General features: G+C 43.9%; 1 protein-coding gene across 10 annotated transcripts in view; it reads left to right on the forward strand.

The window, feature by feature from the left end:
• Window positions 1-11,403: 11,403 nt before the first annotated feature.
• atp2b2 (ATPase plasma membrane Ca2+ transporting 2) overlaps window positions 11,404-19,068 on the forward strand; it is a 206,724-nt gene continuing 199,059 nt past the window's right edge. For 6 of the 10 annotated variants that reach the window (XM_031825791.1, XM_031825782.1, XM_031825787.1 and 3 more), the window contains exons 1-2: window positions 11,405-11,535; window positions 12,183-12,895. In XM_031825791.1, the coding sequence (XP_031681651.1) occupies window positions 12,691-12,895 (205 nt within the window). In that variant the 5' untranslated portion in view covers window positions 11,405-11,535; window positions 12,183-12,690. Of the gene's footprint in view, window positions 11,536-12,182; window positions 12,896-19,068 lie in introns of all 10 variants that reach the window. The other 4 variants (XM_031825786.1, XM_031825785.1, XM_031825789.1 and 1 more) reach the window with 1 other exon arrangement.

A 19,068-nucleotide genomic window follows, 5' to 3' on the forward strand; every position in this document is an offset into this window, starting at 1 on the left:
AATAGGGCTCTGGTCTAAAGTAGTGCACTATATAGGGAATAGGGCTCTGGTCTAAAGTAGTGCACTATATAGGGAATAGGGCTCTGGTCTAAAGTAGTGCACTATATAGGGAATAGGGCTCTGGTCTAAAGTAGTGCACTATATAGGGAATAGGGCTCTGGTCTAAAGTAGTGCACTATATAGGGAATAGGGCTCTGGTCTAAAGTAGTGCACTATATAGGGAATAGGGCTCTGGTCTAAAGTAGTGCACTATATAGGGAATAGGGCTCTGGTCTAAAGTAGTGCACTATATAGGGAATAGGGCTCTGGTCTAAAGTAGTGCACTATATAGGGAATAGGGCTCTGGTCTAAAGTAGTGCACTATATAGGGAATAGGGCTCTGGTCTAAAGTAGTGCACTATATAGAGCCCTGTGGGTAGTGCACTACTGTAGACCAGAGCCCTGTGGGTAGGTCACTACTTTAGACCAGAGCCCTATGGGTAGTGCACTACTTTAGACCAGAGCCCTATGGGTAGTGCACTACTTTAGACCAGAGACCTATGGGGTAGTGCACTACGTTAGACCAGAGACCTATGGGGTAGTGCACTACTTTAGATCAGAGCCCTATGGGTTGTGCACTACTTTAGACCACAGCCCTATGGGTAGTGCACTACTTTAGACCACAGCCCTATGGGGTAGTGCACTACTTTAGACCAGAGCCCTATGGGGTAGTGCATTACTTTAGATCAGAGCCCTATGGGTAGTGCACTACTTTAGACCAGAGCCCTATGGGTAGTGCACTACTTTAGACCAGAGCCCTGAGGGTGGTACACTACATTAGACCAGAGCCATATGGGTGGTACACTACATTAGACCAGAGCCCTATGGGTGGTACACTACTTTAGACCAGAGCCCTATGGGGTAGTGCACTACTTTAGACCAGAGCCCTATGGGTAGTGCACTACTTTAGACCAGAGCCCTATGGGTAGTGAACTACTTTAGACCAGAGCCCTATGGGGTAGTGAACTACTTTAGACCAGAGCCCTATGGGGTAGTGCACTACTTTAGACCAGAGCCCTATGGGGTAGTGCACTACTTTAGACCAGAGCCCTATGGGGTAGTGAACTACTTTAGACCAGAGCCCTATGGGGTAGTGCACTACTTTAGACCAGAGCCCTATGGGGTAGTGCACTACTTTAGACCAGAGCCCTATGGGGTAGTGCACTACTTTAGACCTGTTATGAGGCAGTGTAAAATGCAACATTTTCCCCCCATTATTTCTCCCAAATTTTGTGCACGAATTTGTTTCCGTCCCTCTTAGTGAGAATTTCTCCTTCACCAAGATAATCCATCCACCTGACAGGTGTGGCATATCAAGAAGCTGATTGAACACCATGGTCATTACACAGGTGCACCTTGTGCTGGGGACAATAAAAAGCCACTCTAAAATGTGCAGTTTTGTCACACAACACAATGCCACAGATGTCTCAAGTTTTGAGGGAGTGTTCAAATGGTATGCTGACTGCAGGAATGTCCACCCAGAGCTGTTGCTAGAGAATTGAATGTTAATTTCTCTACCATAAGCCACCTCCAACATTGTTTTAGAGAATAGAGAACATTGTTTTACGTCCAACCGGCCTCACAACCGCGGGACCAGGTGTAACGTGGACCTCCACATCCTGCTTCTTCACCTGCAGGATCGTCTGAGACCAGCCGCCCTGGACAGGTGATGAAACTGCGTGTTTGTACAACCAAAGAATTTCTGCACAAACTGTCAGAAACCGTCTCAGGGAAACTCATCTGCTCGTCGTCCTCAACAGAGTCTTCACCTGATTGCAGTTCGGTGTCGTAACTGACTTCAGTCGGTAAATGCTTTGTAGGCCACTGGCACGCTTGAGAAGTGTGCTCTTCACAGATGGCTTTGTGTGGGCGTGCGGTTTGCTGATGTCAACGTTGCGAACAGAGTGCCCCATGGTAGTGGTGGGGTTATGTTATGGGCAGGATTAAGCTACGGACAATGAACACAATTGCATTTTATTGATGGCAATTTGAATGCACAGAGATACCGTGACGACATCCTGAGGCCCAGTGCCATAACCTTATGTGTCAGAATGATAAGGCATGGCCACAATCAACCACCTGATCAACTCTATGCGAAGGAGATGTGTCGCGCTGCATGAGGCAAATGGTGGTCACACCAGACACTGACTGGTTTTCTGATCCACACCCCTACTTTATACTTTTTTTTGTATAAGGGATCTGGGACCAACAGATGCATATCTATATTCCCAGTCATGTGAAATCCCTAGATTAGGGATGCCAGATCCCAGACTGTGGCTTTAATCCTGTCGATGTCTATATTAATTCATTGGTACTTGTCTATGGTCTTTAAAGGGGCAATCTGTGATTGGTCATTAGAGCCAATTAAATGTAATTTTAAAAAGTCATTTAATTATTTATAATTCAACCGGCTGCTACTTTTCCTCTGATTGCTTTCTCATGTAAACTATTACACACACAGACACACACACACAGTGCTGTCATAGCTGTCTATATTATTTCTGCCATCATAGTGTCTGTGTCAGAGCTTTCATTAGAGCAGCTCTAGTGCTGGCCAATCAGCTCTTGATATATCCCTGATGCATTGTGGGACAGATGAAAGCAGAATGGAGGACTCAGCCTCTTGTGGTTGGCACACACACGGCCCTCTGTGATGGCGTAACACGTGTTGGCAGCATCAGGCCTGGTTTATGATGAGGAATTACAGACTCAGAATTTGCACTGGCACACATTCTGACACGTGTACACACACACACACACACACACATTGATAATGTATTCTGTAGATTGAAAAGGGAGAGAAAGATTCCTCACCTTCCTGTCTCTCACATCCTCCTCCTGTTATCTGTCATCATCGGTGAAGATATGAAGCTCAGAGTTAGACTATAACTGACTATAACTGATCTGTCATCATCGGTGAAGATATGAAGCTCAGAGTTAGACTATAACTGATCTGTCATCATCAGTGAAGATATGCAGCTCAGAGTTAGACTATAACTGACTATAACTGATCTGTCATCATCGGTGAAGATATGAAGCTCAGAGTTAGACTATAACTGATCTGTCATCATCAGTGAAGATATGCAGCTCAGAGTTAGACTATAACTGATCTGTCATCATCAGTGAAGATATGCAGCTCAGAGATAGACTATAACTGATCTGTCATCATCAGTGAAGATATGCAGCTCAGAGTTAGACTATAACTGATCTGTCATCATTAGTGAAGATATGCAGCTCAGATCTAGACGGTAATTGATCTGTCATCATCGGTGAAGATATGCAGCTCAGATCTAGACTGTAATTGATCTGTCATCATCGGTGAAGATATGCAGCTCAGATCTAGACTGTAATTGATCTGTCATCATCGGTGAAGATATGAAGCTCAGATCTAGACTGTAATTGATCTGGATATAAGACTGCCTAAGACATTCCTAGACAATGGGGCATGAACAGGATATTGATTTAGTATTTCTCTTTGGGTGGAAAGGATAGGTTGTTCTTCTTGGTCTGATGCAGCGATCAGCAGGCACGGTACAGTGGCTTGCGAAAGTATTCACCCCTCTAGGGTGTAACACAAAAACTTGAGCGTGCATAACTATTCATCCCCCCAAAGTCAATACTTTGTAGAGCCCCGTTTTGCAGCGATTACAGCTGCAAGTCTCTTGGGGTATGTCTCTATAAGCTTGGCACATCTAGCCACTGGGATTTTTGCCCATTTTCTCAAGGCAAAACTGCTCCTTCGAGTAGGATGGGTTCTGCTGGTATACAGCAATCTTTAAGTCATACCACAGATTCTCAATTGGATTGAGGTCTGGGCTTTGACTAGGCCATTCCAAGACATTTAAATGTTTCACCTTAAACCACTCGAGTGTTGCTTTAGCAGTATGCTTAGTGTCATTGTCCTGCTGGAAGGTGAACCTCCGTCCCACTCTCAAATCTCTGGAAGACTGAAACAGGTTTCCCTCAAGAATATCCTCGTATTTAGCGCCATCCATCATTACTTCAATTCTCACCAGTTTCCCAGTCCCTGCCGATGAAACACATCCCCACATTGAAGCATAGTGGTGGCAGCATCATGCTGTGGGGATGTTTTTCATCTGCAGGGACTGGGAAACTGGTCAGAATTGAAGGAATGATGGGATGGAGTTCTCGGGGTGATGAAAGGTGTTAGGTTTGTGCCAGACATAGTGTTTTCCTTGATGCCCAAAAGGCAACATTTTTGTCTCATCTGACCAGAGTACCTTCTTCCATATGTTTGGGGAGTCTCCCACATGCCTTTTGGTGAACACCAAACGTGATTGCTTATCTTTTTCTTTAAGCAATGGCATTTTTCTGGCCACTCTTCTGTAAAGCCCAGCTCTGTGGAGTGTACGGCTTAAAGTGGTCCTATGGACAGATACTCCAATCTCTTCCATAAAGCCCAGCTCTGTGGAGTGTACGGCTTAAAGTGGTCCTATGGACAGATACTCCAATCTCTTCCATAAAGCCCAGCTCTGTGGAGTGTACGGCTTAAAGTGGTCCTATGGACAGATACTCCAATCTCTTCCATAAAGCCCAGCTCTGTGGAGTGTACGGCTTAAAGTGGTCCTATGGACAGATACTCCAATCTCTTCCATAAAGCCCAGCTCTGTGGAGTGTTCGTCTTAAAGTGGTCCTATGGACAGATACTCCAATCTCCACTGTGGAGCTTTGCAGCTCCTTCAGGGTTATCTTTGGTCTCTTTGTGGCCTCTCTGATTAATGCCCTCCTTGCCTGGTCCGTGAGTTTTGGTGGGCGGGCCCTCTCTTGGCAGGTTTGTTGTGGTGCCATATAATTTCAATTTTTTAATCATGGATTTTATGGTGCTTCTCCACAACTTTGTCCCTGACTTGTTTGGAGAGCTCCTTGGTCTTCATGGTGCCGCTTGCTTGGTGGTGTTGCAGACTCTGAGGCCTTTCAGAACAGGTGTATATATACTGAGATCATGGGACACTTAGATTGCACACAGGTGGACTTTATTTAACTTATTATGTGACTTCTGAAGGTAATTGGTTGCACCAGATCTTATTTAGGGGCTTCGTAGCAAAGGGGGTAAAGACATATACACGCACCACTTTAATTAAAAGAAAATAAGTAATACATTTTTTTCATTTCACTTCACCAATTTAGACTGTTTTGTGTATGTCCATTACATGAAATCCAAATAGAAATCAATTTAAATGACAGGTTGTAGATAAACGGCAAGGGGGTGAATACTTTGGCAAGGCACTGCTGTAACCCCGTTCTATTGAACATCTCTTCAATCAAAGACTCAATCATGGACCCTCTTACTGACAGTTGTGGCTGCTTTCTGTGATGTATTGTTGTCTCTACCTTCTTGCCCTTTGTGCTGTTGTCTGTGCCCAATAATGTTTGTACCCTGTGGTGTTGCTACCATGTTGTGTTGTCATGTTGTGTTGCTACCATGCTGTGTTGTCATGTTGTGTTGCTACCATGCTGTGTTGTCATGTGGTGTTTCTACCATGCTGTGTTGTCATGTGGTGTTGCTACCATGTTGTGTTGTTGTGTTGCTACCATGCTGTGTTGTCATGTGGTGTTGCTATCATGCTGTGTTGACATGTGGTGTTGCTACCATGCTGTGGTGTTGCTACCATGCTGTGTTGTTGCTACCATGCTGTGTTGTCATGTTGTGTTGCTACCATGCTGTGTTGTCATGTGGTGTTGCTACCATGCTGTGTTGTTGCTACCATGCTGTGTTGTCATGTGGTGTTGCTACCATGCTGTGTTGTCATGTTGTGTTGCTACCATGCTGTGTTGTCATGTGGTGTTGCTACCATGTTGTGTTGCTACAATGTTGTGTTGTCATGTTGTGTTGTGTTGCTACCATGCTATGTTGTTATCTTAGGTCTCTCTTTATGTAGTGGTGTGTTGTCTCTCTTGTCGTGATGTGTGTTTTATTCTATATTTGTATTTTTACTCCCAGCCGCTATCCACACAGGAGGCCTTTTGCCTTTTGGTAGGCCGTCATTGTCAATAAGAATTTGTTTTCAACCGACTTTCCTTGTTAAAGAAATTAAAACATGATCTAAAAGGCTAAAGTGGCTTGTGTAGAGGTCAGTAGAGGTCATTAGAGGTCACTAGTGTTCATTAGAGGGGTCATTAGAGGTCATTTCACAGTCTCCTCTAGACATGTCTATGGTGACGGTAGAGGTTTGAATACGGTCTAGTGCCCTTTGACCTACATATTTTTCCACTGTCATCCTCGCTCTGTAAAAAAATATATATCTGAAAATACCATACTCTGAGACACTTTGTGAATTAATGGATAGTAGAATTAGTGGTACTCAGTAGTAATAGTAGAGATAGTAGACTAGTGGTAGTCAGTAGTGATAGTAGACTAGTGGTAGTCAGTAGAGATAGTAGACTAGTGGTAGCCAGTAGTAATAGTAGAGATAGTAGAGATAGTAGACTAGTGGTAGTCAGTAGTGATGGTAGTCAGTAGTGATAGTAGAGATAGTAGACTAGTGGTAGTCAGTAGTGATGGTAGTCAGTAGTGATAGTAGACTAGTGGTAGTGATAGTAGAGATAGTAGACTAGTGGTAGTCAGTAGTGATAGTAGAGATAGTAGAGATAGTAGACTAGTGGTAGTCAGTAGAGATAGTAGAGATAGTAGACTAGTGGTAGTCAGTAGTGATAGTAGAAATAGTAGACTAGTGGTAGTCAGTAGTGATAGTAGAGATTGTAGACTAGTGGTAGTCAGTAGTAATAGTAGAGATTGTAGACTAGTGGTAGTCAGTAGAGATAGTAGACTAGTGGTAGTCAGTAGTGATAGTAGACTAGTGGTAGTCAGTAGTAATAGTAGAGATAGTAGAGATAGTAGACTAGTGGTAGTCAGTAGTGATGGTAGTTAGTAGTGATAGTAGCGATAGTAGACTAGTGGTAGTGATAGTAGAGATAGTAGACTAGTGGTAGTAATAGTAGAGATAGTAGACTAGGGGTAGTCAGTAGTGATAGTAGAGATTGTAGACTAGTGGTAGTCAGTAGTAATAGTAGAGATTGTAGACTAGTGGTAGTCAGTAGAGATAGTAGAGATAGTAGAGATAGTAGACTAGTGGTAGTCAGTAGTGATAGTAGACTAGTGGTACTCAGTAGTGATAGTAGAGATAGTAGACTAGTGGTAGTCAGTAGTGATAGTAGAGATAGTAGACTAGTGGTAGTCAGTAGTGATAGTAGAGATAGTAGACTAGTGGTAGTCAGTAGTGATAGTAGAGATATTAGACTAGTGGTAGTCAGTAGTGATAGTAGAGATAGTAGACTAGTGGTAGTCAGTAGTGATAGTAGAGATAGTAGAGATAGTAGACTAGTGGTAGTCAGTAGTGATAGTAGAGATAGTAGACTAGTGGTAGTCAGTAGTAATAGTAGAGATAGTAGAGATAGTAGACTAGTGGTAGTCAGCAGTGATGGTAGTCAGTAGTGATAGTAGAGATAGTAGACTAGTGGTAGTCAGTAGTGATAGTAGACTAGTGGTAGTCAGTAGTGATAGTAGAGATATTAGACTAGTGGTAGTCAGTAGTGATAGTAGAGATAGTAGACTAGTGGTAGTCAGTAGTGATAGTAGAGATAGTAGAGATAGTAGACTAGTGGTAGTCAGTAGTGATAGTAGAGATAGTAGACTAGTGGTAGTCAGTAGTAATAGTAGAGATAGTAGAGATAGTAGACTAGTGGTAGTCAGCAGTGATGGTAGTCAGTAGTGATAGTAGAGATAGTAGACTAGTGGTAGTGATAGTAGAGATAGTAGACTAGTGGTAGTGATAGTAGAGATAGTAGACTAGTGGTAGTCAGTAGTCATAGTAGAGATAGTAGTGATAGTAGACTAGTGGTAGTCAGTAGAGATAGTAGAGATAGTAGACTAGTGGTAGTCAGTAGAAATAGTAGAGATAGTAGACTAGTGGTAGTCAGTAGAAATAGTAGAGATAGTAGACTAGTGGTAGTCAGTAGATAGTAGACTAGTGGTAGTCAGTAGAAATAGTAGAGATAGTAGACTAGTGGTAGTCAGTAGATAGTAGACTAGTGGTAGTCAGTAGAAATAGTAGAGATAGTAGACTAGTGGTAGTCAGTAGATAGTAGACTAGTGGTAGTCAGTAGATAGTAGACTAGTGGTAGTTTGCCATCAAGCCATATATCAAGATATATCAAGAAACTCACTCAATTTGTGTACAGTTCAGACTAATCATTATAAATTAATTTAAATCTGGGTTATGGCAAAAAAGTGTTTTGTTTTGTTTGCATTTGGCCCTAACTTTAGATCCAATAGTGACCTCTGCGGTGGTTGAAAATCAGACATCAAATTTGAAAAGGCTTGGAGTGGAAGCGAAGGCTGTTTGTATGGCTGGCTGGCTGGCTGGCTGGCTGGCTTTATGGTGCGAAGAGATCTGTTCCTAATGACGAGATGCTTAGGTATCCGTGTGGGAAGGCAGGCGACAAGCTTAGGTCCAAAATAAACAGATTTTTGGCGAGAGTGAAACCTCTTGCTTCATCTCTTCCTCTCTGTGGAGAGCACATTCTCTTATTGACTGAGGTGAATGTTCAGTCTCTTATTGACTGAGGTGAATGTTCAGTCTCCTATTGACTGAGGTGAATGTACAGTCTCCTATTGACTGAGGTGAATGTTCAGTCTCCTATCGACTGAGGTGAATGTTCAGTCTCCTATCGACTGAGGTGAATGTTCAGTCTCTTATTGACTGAGGTGAATGTTCAGTCTCTTATTGACTGAGGTGAATGTTCAGTCTCTTATTGACTGAGGTGAATGTTCAGTCTCTTATTGACTGAGGTGAATGTTCAGTCTCTTATTGACTGAGGTGAATGTTCAGTCTCTTATTGACTGAGGTGAATGTTTAGTCTCTTAATGACTGAGGTGAATGTTCAGTCTCTTATTGACTGAGGTGAATGCAGCTACAGAAACAAGGTGATAATGGCTTGAGTCATTTTTGCTTGTTTTGGATCTCCAAATAGTATTTTTTTCCAGAGCGGCAGAGAGAGAAATGGGCAGAGAGAGAGAGAGGGGCAGAGAGAGAGAGAGGGGCAGAGAGAGAGAGAGAGAGGGGCAGAGAGAGAGAGAGAGAGGGGCAGAGAGAGAGAGAGGGGCAGAGAGAGAGAGAGGGGCAGAGAGAGAGAGAGAGGGGCAGAGAGAGAGAGAGGGGCAGAGAGAGAGCCAGAGAGGGGCAGAGAGAGAGCCAGAGAGGGGCAGAGAGAGAGAGGGGCAGAGACCACTGTGACTCAGTGCTGAGCAATTGTCCTCCTCAGGACAGATAGATCCCTGCATTGCCTCTGTAGCGGAGTCCTGCCACTCTCTCTCTCTGTCTCTCTCTCTCTGTCTCTCTCTCTCTCTCTCTGTCTCTCTCTGTCTCTCTCTGTCTCTCTCTGTCTCTCTGTCTCTGTCTCTCTGTCTCTCAATTCAATTCAAGGGCTTTATTGGCATGGGAAACATGTGTTAACATTGCCAAAGCAAGTGAGGTAGATAATATACAAAAGTGAAATAAACAATAAAAATTAACAGTAAACATTACACATACAGAAGTTTCAAAACAATAAAGACATTACAAATGTCATATTATATATACAATGTTTTAACAATGTACAAATGGTTAAAGGACACAAGATAAAATAAATAAGCATAAATATGGGTGTATTTACAATGGTGTTTGTTCTTCACTGGTTGCCCTTTTCTCGTGGCAACAGGTCACACATCTTACTGCTGTGATGGCACACTGTGGAATTTCACCCAGTAGATATGGGAGTTTATCAAAATTGGATTTGTTTTCGAATTCTTTGTGGATCTGTGTAATCTGAGGGAAATATGTCTCTCTAATATGGTCATACATTTGGCAGGAGGTTAGGAAGTGCAGCTCAGTTTCAACCTCATTTTGTGGGCAGTGAGCACATAGCCTGTCTTCTCTTGAGAGCCATGTCTGCCTACGGCGGCCTTTCTCAATAGCAAGGCTATGCTCACTGAGTCTGTACATAGTCAAAGCTTTCCTTAATTTTGGGTCATGTATTCTGCCACTGTGTACTCTCTGTTTAGGGCCAAATAGCATTCTAGTTTGCTCTGTTTTTTTGTTAATTCTTTCCAATGTGTCAAGTAATTATCTTTTTGTTTTCTCATGATTTGGTTGGGTCTAATTGTGCTGCTGTCCTGTGGGTGTGTTTGTGTTTGTGAACAGAGCGCCAGGACCAGCTTGCTTAGGGGACTCTTCTCCAGGTTCATCTCTCTGTAGGTGATGGCTTTGTTATGGAAGGTTTGGGAATCTCTTCCTTTTAGGTGGTTGTAGAATTTAACAGCTCTTTTCTGGATTTTGATAATTAGTGGGTATCGGCCTAATTCTGCTCTGCATGCATTATTTGGTGTTCTGCGTTGTACACGGAGGATAATTTTGCAGAATTCTGCATGCAGTTTTTTGTGTGCTCTAGGGCAACAGTGTCTAGATGGAATTTGTATTTGTGGTCCTGGTGACTGGACCTTTTTTGAAACACCATTATTTTGGTCTTACTGAGATTTACTGTCAGGGCCCAGGTCTGACAGAATCTGTGCATAAGATCTAGGGGCTGCTGTAGGCCCTCCTTGGTTGGTGACAGAAGCACCAGATCATCAGCAAACAGCAGACATTTGACTTTGGATTCTAGTAGGGTGAGGCCGGGTGCTGCAGACTTTTCTAGTGCCCGCGCCAATTCGTTGATATATATATGTTGAAGAGGGTGGGGCTTAAACTGCATCCCTGTCTCACCCCACGACCCTGTGTGAAGAAATGTGTGTGTTTTTTGCCAATTTTAACCGCACACTTGTTGTTTGTGTACATGGATTTTATAATGTCGTATGTTTTACCCCCAACACCACTTTCCATCAGTTTGTATAGCAGACCCTCATGCCAAATTGAGTCGAAGGCTTTTTTTTTAAATCAACAAAGCATGAGAAGACTTTGCCTTTGTTTTGGTTTGTTTGGTTGTCAATTAGGGTGTGCAGGGTGAATACATGGTCTGTTGGACGTTAATTTGAAAAAAGCCAATTTGACATTTGCTCAGTACATTGTTTTCATTGAGGAAATGTACGAGTCTGCTGTTAATGATATTGCAGAGGATTTTCCCAAGGTTACTGTTGATGCATATTCCACGGTAGTTATTGTGGTCAAATTTGTCTCCACTTTTGTGGATTGGGGTGATCAGTCCTTGGTTCCAAATATTGGTGAAGATGCCAGAGCTAAGGATGATGTTAAAGAGTTTTAGTATAGCCAATTCTCTCTCTCTCTCTGTCTCTCTGTCTGTCTCTCTCTCTCTTTCTCTCTCTTTCTCTCTCTGGGCTCTGCTATGCTGTGGTGTGTGTTGCTGGCGTCAGAGCACTCACTCTGCGCAGCTCCCACTGCAGTCGCAGGCAGCCTCCCTCCTCTCCATTCTGTCCTCATTTCTCTCTCTCACACACGATGCGGCTCCGCGGCACTGGCAGCCTGGGCTCCTCTCTCATCACCGGTACGACCGCTCCGTGTTGCTTCTCTTTACTACTGCCACTGACATAGACTCACAGAGCTAACGCCTGCTACACTCTCATCCTTCTCTCTCTCTCCCTCTCTCCTTCTCTCTCGCTCCCTCTCTCCTTCTCTCTTTCCTCTCTCTCTCTTTCCTCTCTCTCTCTTTCTCTCTGACTCTCTCTCTCCCTCTCTCTCTCTTTCCCTCTGTCTCCCTCTCCTCTCTGTCTCTCTTTCCTCTCTCTTTCTCTCTCTCTCTTTCTCTCTCTCTTTCTCTCTCTCTTTCTCGCTGTCCCTCTCTCTCTCTCTCTCTCTCTCTCTCTCTCTCTCTCTCTCTCTCTCTCTCTCTCTCTCTCTCTCTCTCTCTCTGTCTCTCTCTCTCTCTCTCTCTCTCTGTCTCTCTCTCTCTCCTCTCTCTCTCTCTCTCTCCCTCTGTCTCCCTCTCCTCTCTGTCTCTCTTTCCTCTCTCTCTTTCTCTCTCTCTCTCTCTCTCTCTCTTTCTCTCTCTCTCTTTCTCTCTCTCTCTTTCTCTCTCTCTTTTACGCTGTCCCTCTCTCTCTCCCTCTCTCTGTCTCTCTGTCTCTCTCTCTCTCTCTCTCTCTCTCTCTCTCTCTCTCTCTCTCTCTCTCTCTCTCTCTCTCTCTCTCTCAGAAGGAGTAATGAAGAGGACCACCATGTAGACAGAATGCAGACATTGACAGACTGCAGACGGAGATAGAAGATAGAAGAAGCAGAATGGGAACATGCATCTGGAGCGGCTCCCGATTGACCCACAGTAACAGAAGACCAGAAGGGATCGTTATTCTCCTGTGGACGTACGTCGCTCCTCTCGTTGCTGGTCTAGCTGGCTTCCTTTAGTGTTCTCTGGATGGTCTCTCCACACTGTCGCTGACTGAGGGATCTCAGCCTGTCTCTGTATCTCAAAGTGACAACAGGATTTAGCTCTCCCTCTGTCTGTCGGTGGGCGCTGCAGCACCTGTCTCTCTCTCTTATCGTGTGGTATTGCCGGACGCAGTGGCATTCACCCCTCTTCCTCTTCATTTTGAGAATCCCTCTCTCTCTCTCTCTCTCTCTCTCAACACACACAACCCCCTCGTAAAGCTGAGGTTTGTACTCCTTCTTCGTCGAGTTACTGAGCAATACTAGCTAGTCAGTCATCATGGGGGACCTGACCAACAGTGATTATTACTCTAAGAACCAAAGAAACGATGTCAGCAGTAACCACGAGGGGGGCTTTGGGGTCTCGGTCATGGAGCTGCGTGAACTCATGGAGCTGAGAGGCAGCGAGGCGGTTGTTAAGATCCAGGAGGAGTACGGGGACATGGACGGGCTCTGTCAACGGCTTAAAACATCACCCACAGAAGGTGAGTCACACGACTTCACACCAGCCTCCGGGCTTGATGAGTGTCTGTGTTTGTTAATGAGTGTGAGTGTGTGTGTGTGTGGAGGGGTGAGGTGCGGGTGGTGAGGTGCGGGGGGTGAGGTGCGGGGGTGGTTCTGTGTGTGTGTGTGTGTGGAGGGGTGAGGTGCGGGGGGGGTTCTGTGTGTGTGTGTGTGTGTGTGTGTGTGTGTGTGTGTTTGTTAATGACCAGCCAAATCAAATCAAAATGTATTGGTCACATACACATATTTAGCAGATGTTATTGTGGGTGTGTAGAGCTCCAGCAGTATCTAACAATTCACAAAAAAAGTAAAAGTAAAATAATTAAGAAACCGTTCAAAAGTTTAGGGTCACTTAGAAATGTCCGTGTTTCATAAAGAAAATAAATAAATAAATAAAATAAAATTGATCAGAAATACAGTGCCTTGCGAAAGTATTCGGCCCCCTTGAACTTTGTGACCTTTTGCCACATTTCAGGCTTCAAACATAAAGATATAAAACTGTTTTTATATATTTTTTTGTGAAGAATCAACAACAAGTGGGACACAATCATGAAGTGGAACAACATTTATTGGATATTTCAAACTTTTTTAACAAATCAAAAACTGAAAAATTGGGCGTGCAAAATTATTCAGCCCCTTTACTTTCAGTGCAGCAAACTCTCTCCAGAAGTTCAGTGAGGATCTCTGAATGATCCAATGTTGACCTAAATGACTAATGATGATAAATACAATCCACCTGTGTGTAATCAAGTCTCCGTATAAATGCACCTGCACTGTGATAGTCTCAGAGGTCCGTTAAAAGCGCAGAGAGCATCATGAAGAACAAGGAACACACCAGGCAGGTCCGAGATACTGTTGTGAAGAAGTTTAAAGCCGGATTTGGATACAAAAATATTTCCCAAGCTTTAAACATCCCAAGGAGCACTGTGCAAGCGATAATATTGAAATGGAAGGAGTATCAGACCACTGCAAATCTACCAAGACCTGGCCGTCCCTCTAAACTTTCAGCTCATACAAGGAGAAGACTGATCAGAGATGCAGCCAAGAGGCCCATGATCACTCTGGATGAACTGCAGAGATCTACAGCTGAGGTGGGAGACTCTGTCCATAGGACAACAATCAGTCATATATTGCACAAATCTGGCCTTTATGGAAGAGTGGCAAGAAGAAAGCCATTTCTTAAAGATATCCATAAAAAGTGTTGTTTAAAGTTTGCCACAAGCCACCTGGGAGACACACCAAACATGTGGAAGAAGGTGCTCTGGTCAGATGAAACCAAAATTGAACTTTTTGGCAACAATGCAAAACCTTATGTTTGGCGTAAAAGCAACACAGCTCATCACCCTGAACACACCATCCCCACTGTCAAACATGGTGGTGGCAGCATCATGGTTTGGGCCTGCTTTTCTTCAGCAGGGACAGGGAAGATGGTTAAAATTGATGGGAAGATGGATGGAGCCAAATACAGGACCATTCTGGAAGAAAACCTGATGGAGTCTGCAAAAGACCTGAGACTGGGACGGAGATTTGTCTTCCAACAAGACAATGATCCAAAACATAAAGCAACATCTACAATGGAATGGTTCAAAAATAAACATATCCAGGTGTTAGAATCAAAGTCCAGACCTGAATCCAATCGAGAATCTGTGGAAAGAACTGAAAACTGCTGTTCACAAATGCTCTCCATCCAACCTCACTGAGCTCGAGCTGTTTTGCAAGGAGGAATGGGAAAAAATGTCATTCACTCGATGTGCAAAACTGATAGAGACATACCCCAAGCGACTTACAGCTGTAATCGCAGAAAAAGGTGGCGCTACAAAATATTAACTTAAGGGGACTGAATAATTTTGCACGCCCAATTTTTCAGTTTTTGATTTGTTAAAAAAGTTTGAAATATCCAATAAATGTCGTTCCACTTCATGATTGTGTCCCACTTGTTGTTGATTCTTCACAAAAAATACATTTTTATATCTTTATGTTTGAAGCCTGAAATGTGGCAAAAGGTCGCAAAGTTCAAGGGGGCCGAATACTTTCGCAAGGCACTGTACAATGTAGACATTGTTACGCTGAAGGATCCGCCCCTAAGACACTGCATCGCTAGCTGTGCTAGCTGTGCCACGAGAGACTTTGGGTTCGTGCCCAGGCTCTGTGCAGCCGGCCGCGACCGGGCAATTGGCCTAGCGTCGTCCGGGTTAGGGAGGGTTTGGCTGGTAGGGATGTCCTTGTCTCATCGCGCAACAGCGACTCCTGTGGCGGGCCGGGCGCAGTGCGTGCTAACCAAGGTGGCCAGGTGCACGGTGTTTCCTCCGACACATTGGTGCGGCTGGCTTCCGGGTTGGAGGCGCGCTGTGTTAAGTAGCAGTGCGGTTTGGTTGGGTTGTGTTTCGGAGGACGCATGACTTTCGACCTTCGTCTCTCCCGAGCCCGTACGGGAGTTGTAGAGATGAGACAAGATAGTAACTACTAACAATTGGATACCATAAAATTGGTGAGAAAAAGGGGTAAATAAAAAATAAAAGTATAAATATTAGATCCAGCAATGTCTGAGTGGCATTGAATAAAATACAGTAGAATATAATACAGTATATACATATGAGATTAGTGAAGCAGTATGTAAACATTATCGAAACATTATTAAAGTGGACACTGATCCCAAGGCTATTTATAGAGGCAGAGGTCTTTTTTTAACATGACGACCTACCAAAAGGCATCCCTGTGGGGATGGGGACTGAGATACATTTATTTTATTTAAACATTTAATACAAAATCTAGGACAAAACACACATCACCACAAGAGAGAAACCACTACATAAAGAGAGACCTAAGACAACACAACACTACATAAAGAGAGACCTAAAGACAACACAACACTACATAAAGAGAGACCTAAGGCAACACATTTATGTAATTTAAACATTTAATACAAAATCTAGGACAAAACACACATCACCACAAGAGAGAAACGACTACATAAAGAGAGACCTAAGACAACACAACACTACATAAAGAGAGACCCAAGACAACACAACACTACATAAAGAGAGACCTAAGACAACACAACACTACATAAAGAGAGACCTAAGACAACACAACACTACATAAAGAGCGACCTAAGACAACACAACACTACATAAAGAGAGACCTAAGACAACACAACACTACATAAAGAGAGACCTGAGACACCACAACACTACATAAAGAGAGACCTAAGACAACACTACATAAAGAGAGACCTAAGACAACAACATAGCAAGGAAGCAACACATGACAACATAGCAAGGCAGCAACACATGACAACACAGCATGGTAGCAACACAACATGACAACACAGCATGGTAGCAACACAACATGACAACACAGCATGGTAGCAACACAACATGACAACAACATGGTAGCAACACAACATGACAACACAACATGGTAGCAACACAACATGGCAACAACATGGTAGCAACACAACATGGTAGCAGCACAAAACATGGTACAAACATGATTGGGCACAGACAACAGCACAAAGGCCAAGAAGGTAGAGACAACAATATATCATGCAAAGCAGCCACAACTGTCAGTAAGAGTGTCCATGATTGAGTCTTTGAATGAAGAGATTGAGATAAAACTGTCCAGTTTGAGTGTTTGTTGCAGCTCGTTCCAGTCGCTAGCTGCAGTGAACTGAAAAGACGAGCGACCCAGGGATGTGTGTGCTTTGGGGACCTTTAATCGAATGTGACCTCTAAGGTGCAGGGCTGCGTAACCGGGTGGAAGCTGGCTAGTGATGGGTATTTAACAGTCTGATGGCCTTGAGATGGGAAACTGTTTTTCAGTCTCTCGGTTCCAGCTTTGATGCACCTGTACTGACCTCGCCTTCTGGATGATAACGGGGTGAACAGGCAGTGGATCGGGTGGTTGTTGTCATTGATGATCTTTATGGCCTTCCTGTGACATCGGGTGGTGTAGGTGTCCTGGAGGGCAGGTAGTTTGCCCCCGGTGATGCGTTGGGCAGACCTGATTACCATCTGGAGAGCCCTGTGGCTGTGGGTGGTGCAGTTGCCGTACCAGGCGGTGATACAGCCCGACACGGTGCTCTCGACTATGCACCTGTAAAAGTTAGTGAGGGTTTTAGGTGACAAGTCAAATTTCTTCAGCCTCCTGAGGTTCTTCACCACACCGTCTGTGTGGGTGGACCATTTCAGATCGTCAGTGATGTGTACGCCGAGGAACTTCAAGCTTTCCACCTTCTCCACTTCGGTCCCGTCGATGGGGATATGGGGGTGCTCCCTCTCCTGTTTCCTGGCCATGATCAGCTCCTTTGTTTTGTTGATGTTGAGTGACAGATTATTTTCCTGACACCACAATCCGAGGGCCCTCACCTCCTCCCTGTAGGCCGTCTCGTCATTGTTGGTAATCAAGCATGCTACTGTTGTGTCGTCTGCAAACTTGATGATTCAGTTGGAGGCTTGCATGGCCATGCAGTCGTGAGTGAACAGGGAGTACAAGAGGAGCCTGAGCACGCACCCTTGTGGAGCCCCAGTGTTGAGGGTCAGTGAAGTGGAGGTGTTGTTTCCTAACTTCACCACCTGGGGGCGACCCATCAGGAAGTCCAGGACTCAGATGCACAGGGCTTCAGACCCAGGGCCCCGAGCTTAATGATGAGCGTGGATGGTACTAAGGTGTTGAATGCTGAGCTATAGTGAATGAACAGCATTCGTACATAGAGTTGAAGTTGGAAGTTTACATACACCTTTACATTTTAAACTCAGTTTTTCACAATTCCTGATATTTAATCCTAGTAAAAATTCATTGTCTTAGGTCAGTTAGGATCACTACTTTTATTTTAAGAATGTGAAATGTCAGAATAATAGTAGAGAGAATGATTTATTTCATCACATTCCCAGTGGGTCAGAAGTTTACATACACTCAATTAGTATTTGGTAGCATTGCCTTTAAATTGTTTAACTTGGGTCAAACGTTTCGGGTAGCCTTCCACAAGCTTCCCACAATAAGTTGGGTGAATTTTGGCCAATTCCTCCTGACAGTGCTGGTGTAACTGAGTCAGGTTTGTAGGCATCCTTGCTCACGCACGCTTTTTCAGTTCTGCCCACAACATTTATTTTGGATTGAGGTCAGGGCTTTGTGATGGCCACTCCAATACCTTGACTTTGTTGTCCTTCAGCCATTTTGCCACAACTTTGGAAGTATGCTTGGGGTCATTGTCCATTTGGAAGACCCATTTGCGACCAAGCTTCCTGACTGATGTCTTGAGATATTGCTTCAATATATATTGTCCCTCCTCATGATGCCATCCATTTGTGAAGTGCACCAGTCCCTCCTGCAGCAAAGCACCCCCACAACATGATGCTGCCACCCCCGTGCTTCACGGTTGGGATGTTGTTATTCGGCTTGCAAGTCTCCCCCTTTTTCCTTCAAACATAACGATGGTCATTATGGCCAATCAGTTATATTTTTGTTTCATCAGACCAGAGGACATTTCTCCAAAAAGTACGATCTTTGTCCCCATGTGCAGTTGCTTGCTGAGCGGCCTTTCAGGTTATGTCGATATAGGACTTTTACTGTGGAGTTTGCACTTTTCGCACCAAAGTACTTTCATCTCTAGGAGACAGAACACATCTCCTTCCTGAGCTGTATGACAGCTGCGTGGTCCCATGGTGTTTAAACTTGCGTACTATTGTTCGTACAGATGAACGTGGTAACTTCAGGCGTTTGGAAATTGCTCCCAAGGATGAACCAGACTTGTGGAGGTCTACATTTTGTTCTGAGGCCTTGGCTGATTTCTTTTGATTTTCCCATGATGTCAAGCAAAGAGGCACTGAGTTTGAAGGTAGGCCTTGAAATACATCCACAGGTACACCTTCAATTGACTCAAATTATGTCAATTAGCCTATCAGAAGCTTCTAAAGCCATGACATTTTATGCAATTTTCCAAGCTGTTTAAAGACAGTGAACTTAGTGTATGTAAACTTCTGACCCACTGGAATTGTGATACAGTGAATAAGTGAAATAATCTGTCTGTAAACAATTGTTGGAAAAATGCCTTGTGTCATGCTCAAAGTAGATGTCCTAACCAACTTGCCAAAACTATAGTTAGTTCACAAGAAATTTGTGGAGTGTTTGAAAAACGAGTTTTAATGACTCCAAC

The sequence above is a fragment of the Oncorhynchus kisutch genome, linkage group LG5, assembly GCF_002021735.2.
Source record: "Oncorhynchus kisutch isolate 150728-3 linkage group LG5, Okis_V2, whole genome shotgun sequence".
In the NCBI taxonomy this organism is placed as follows: Eukaryota; Metazoa; Chordata; class Actinopteri; order Salmoniformes; family Salmonidae; genus Oncorhynchus; species Oncorhynchus kisutch.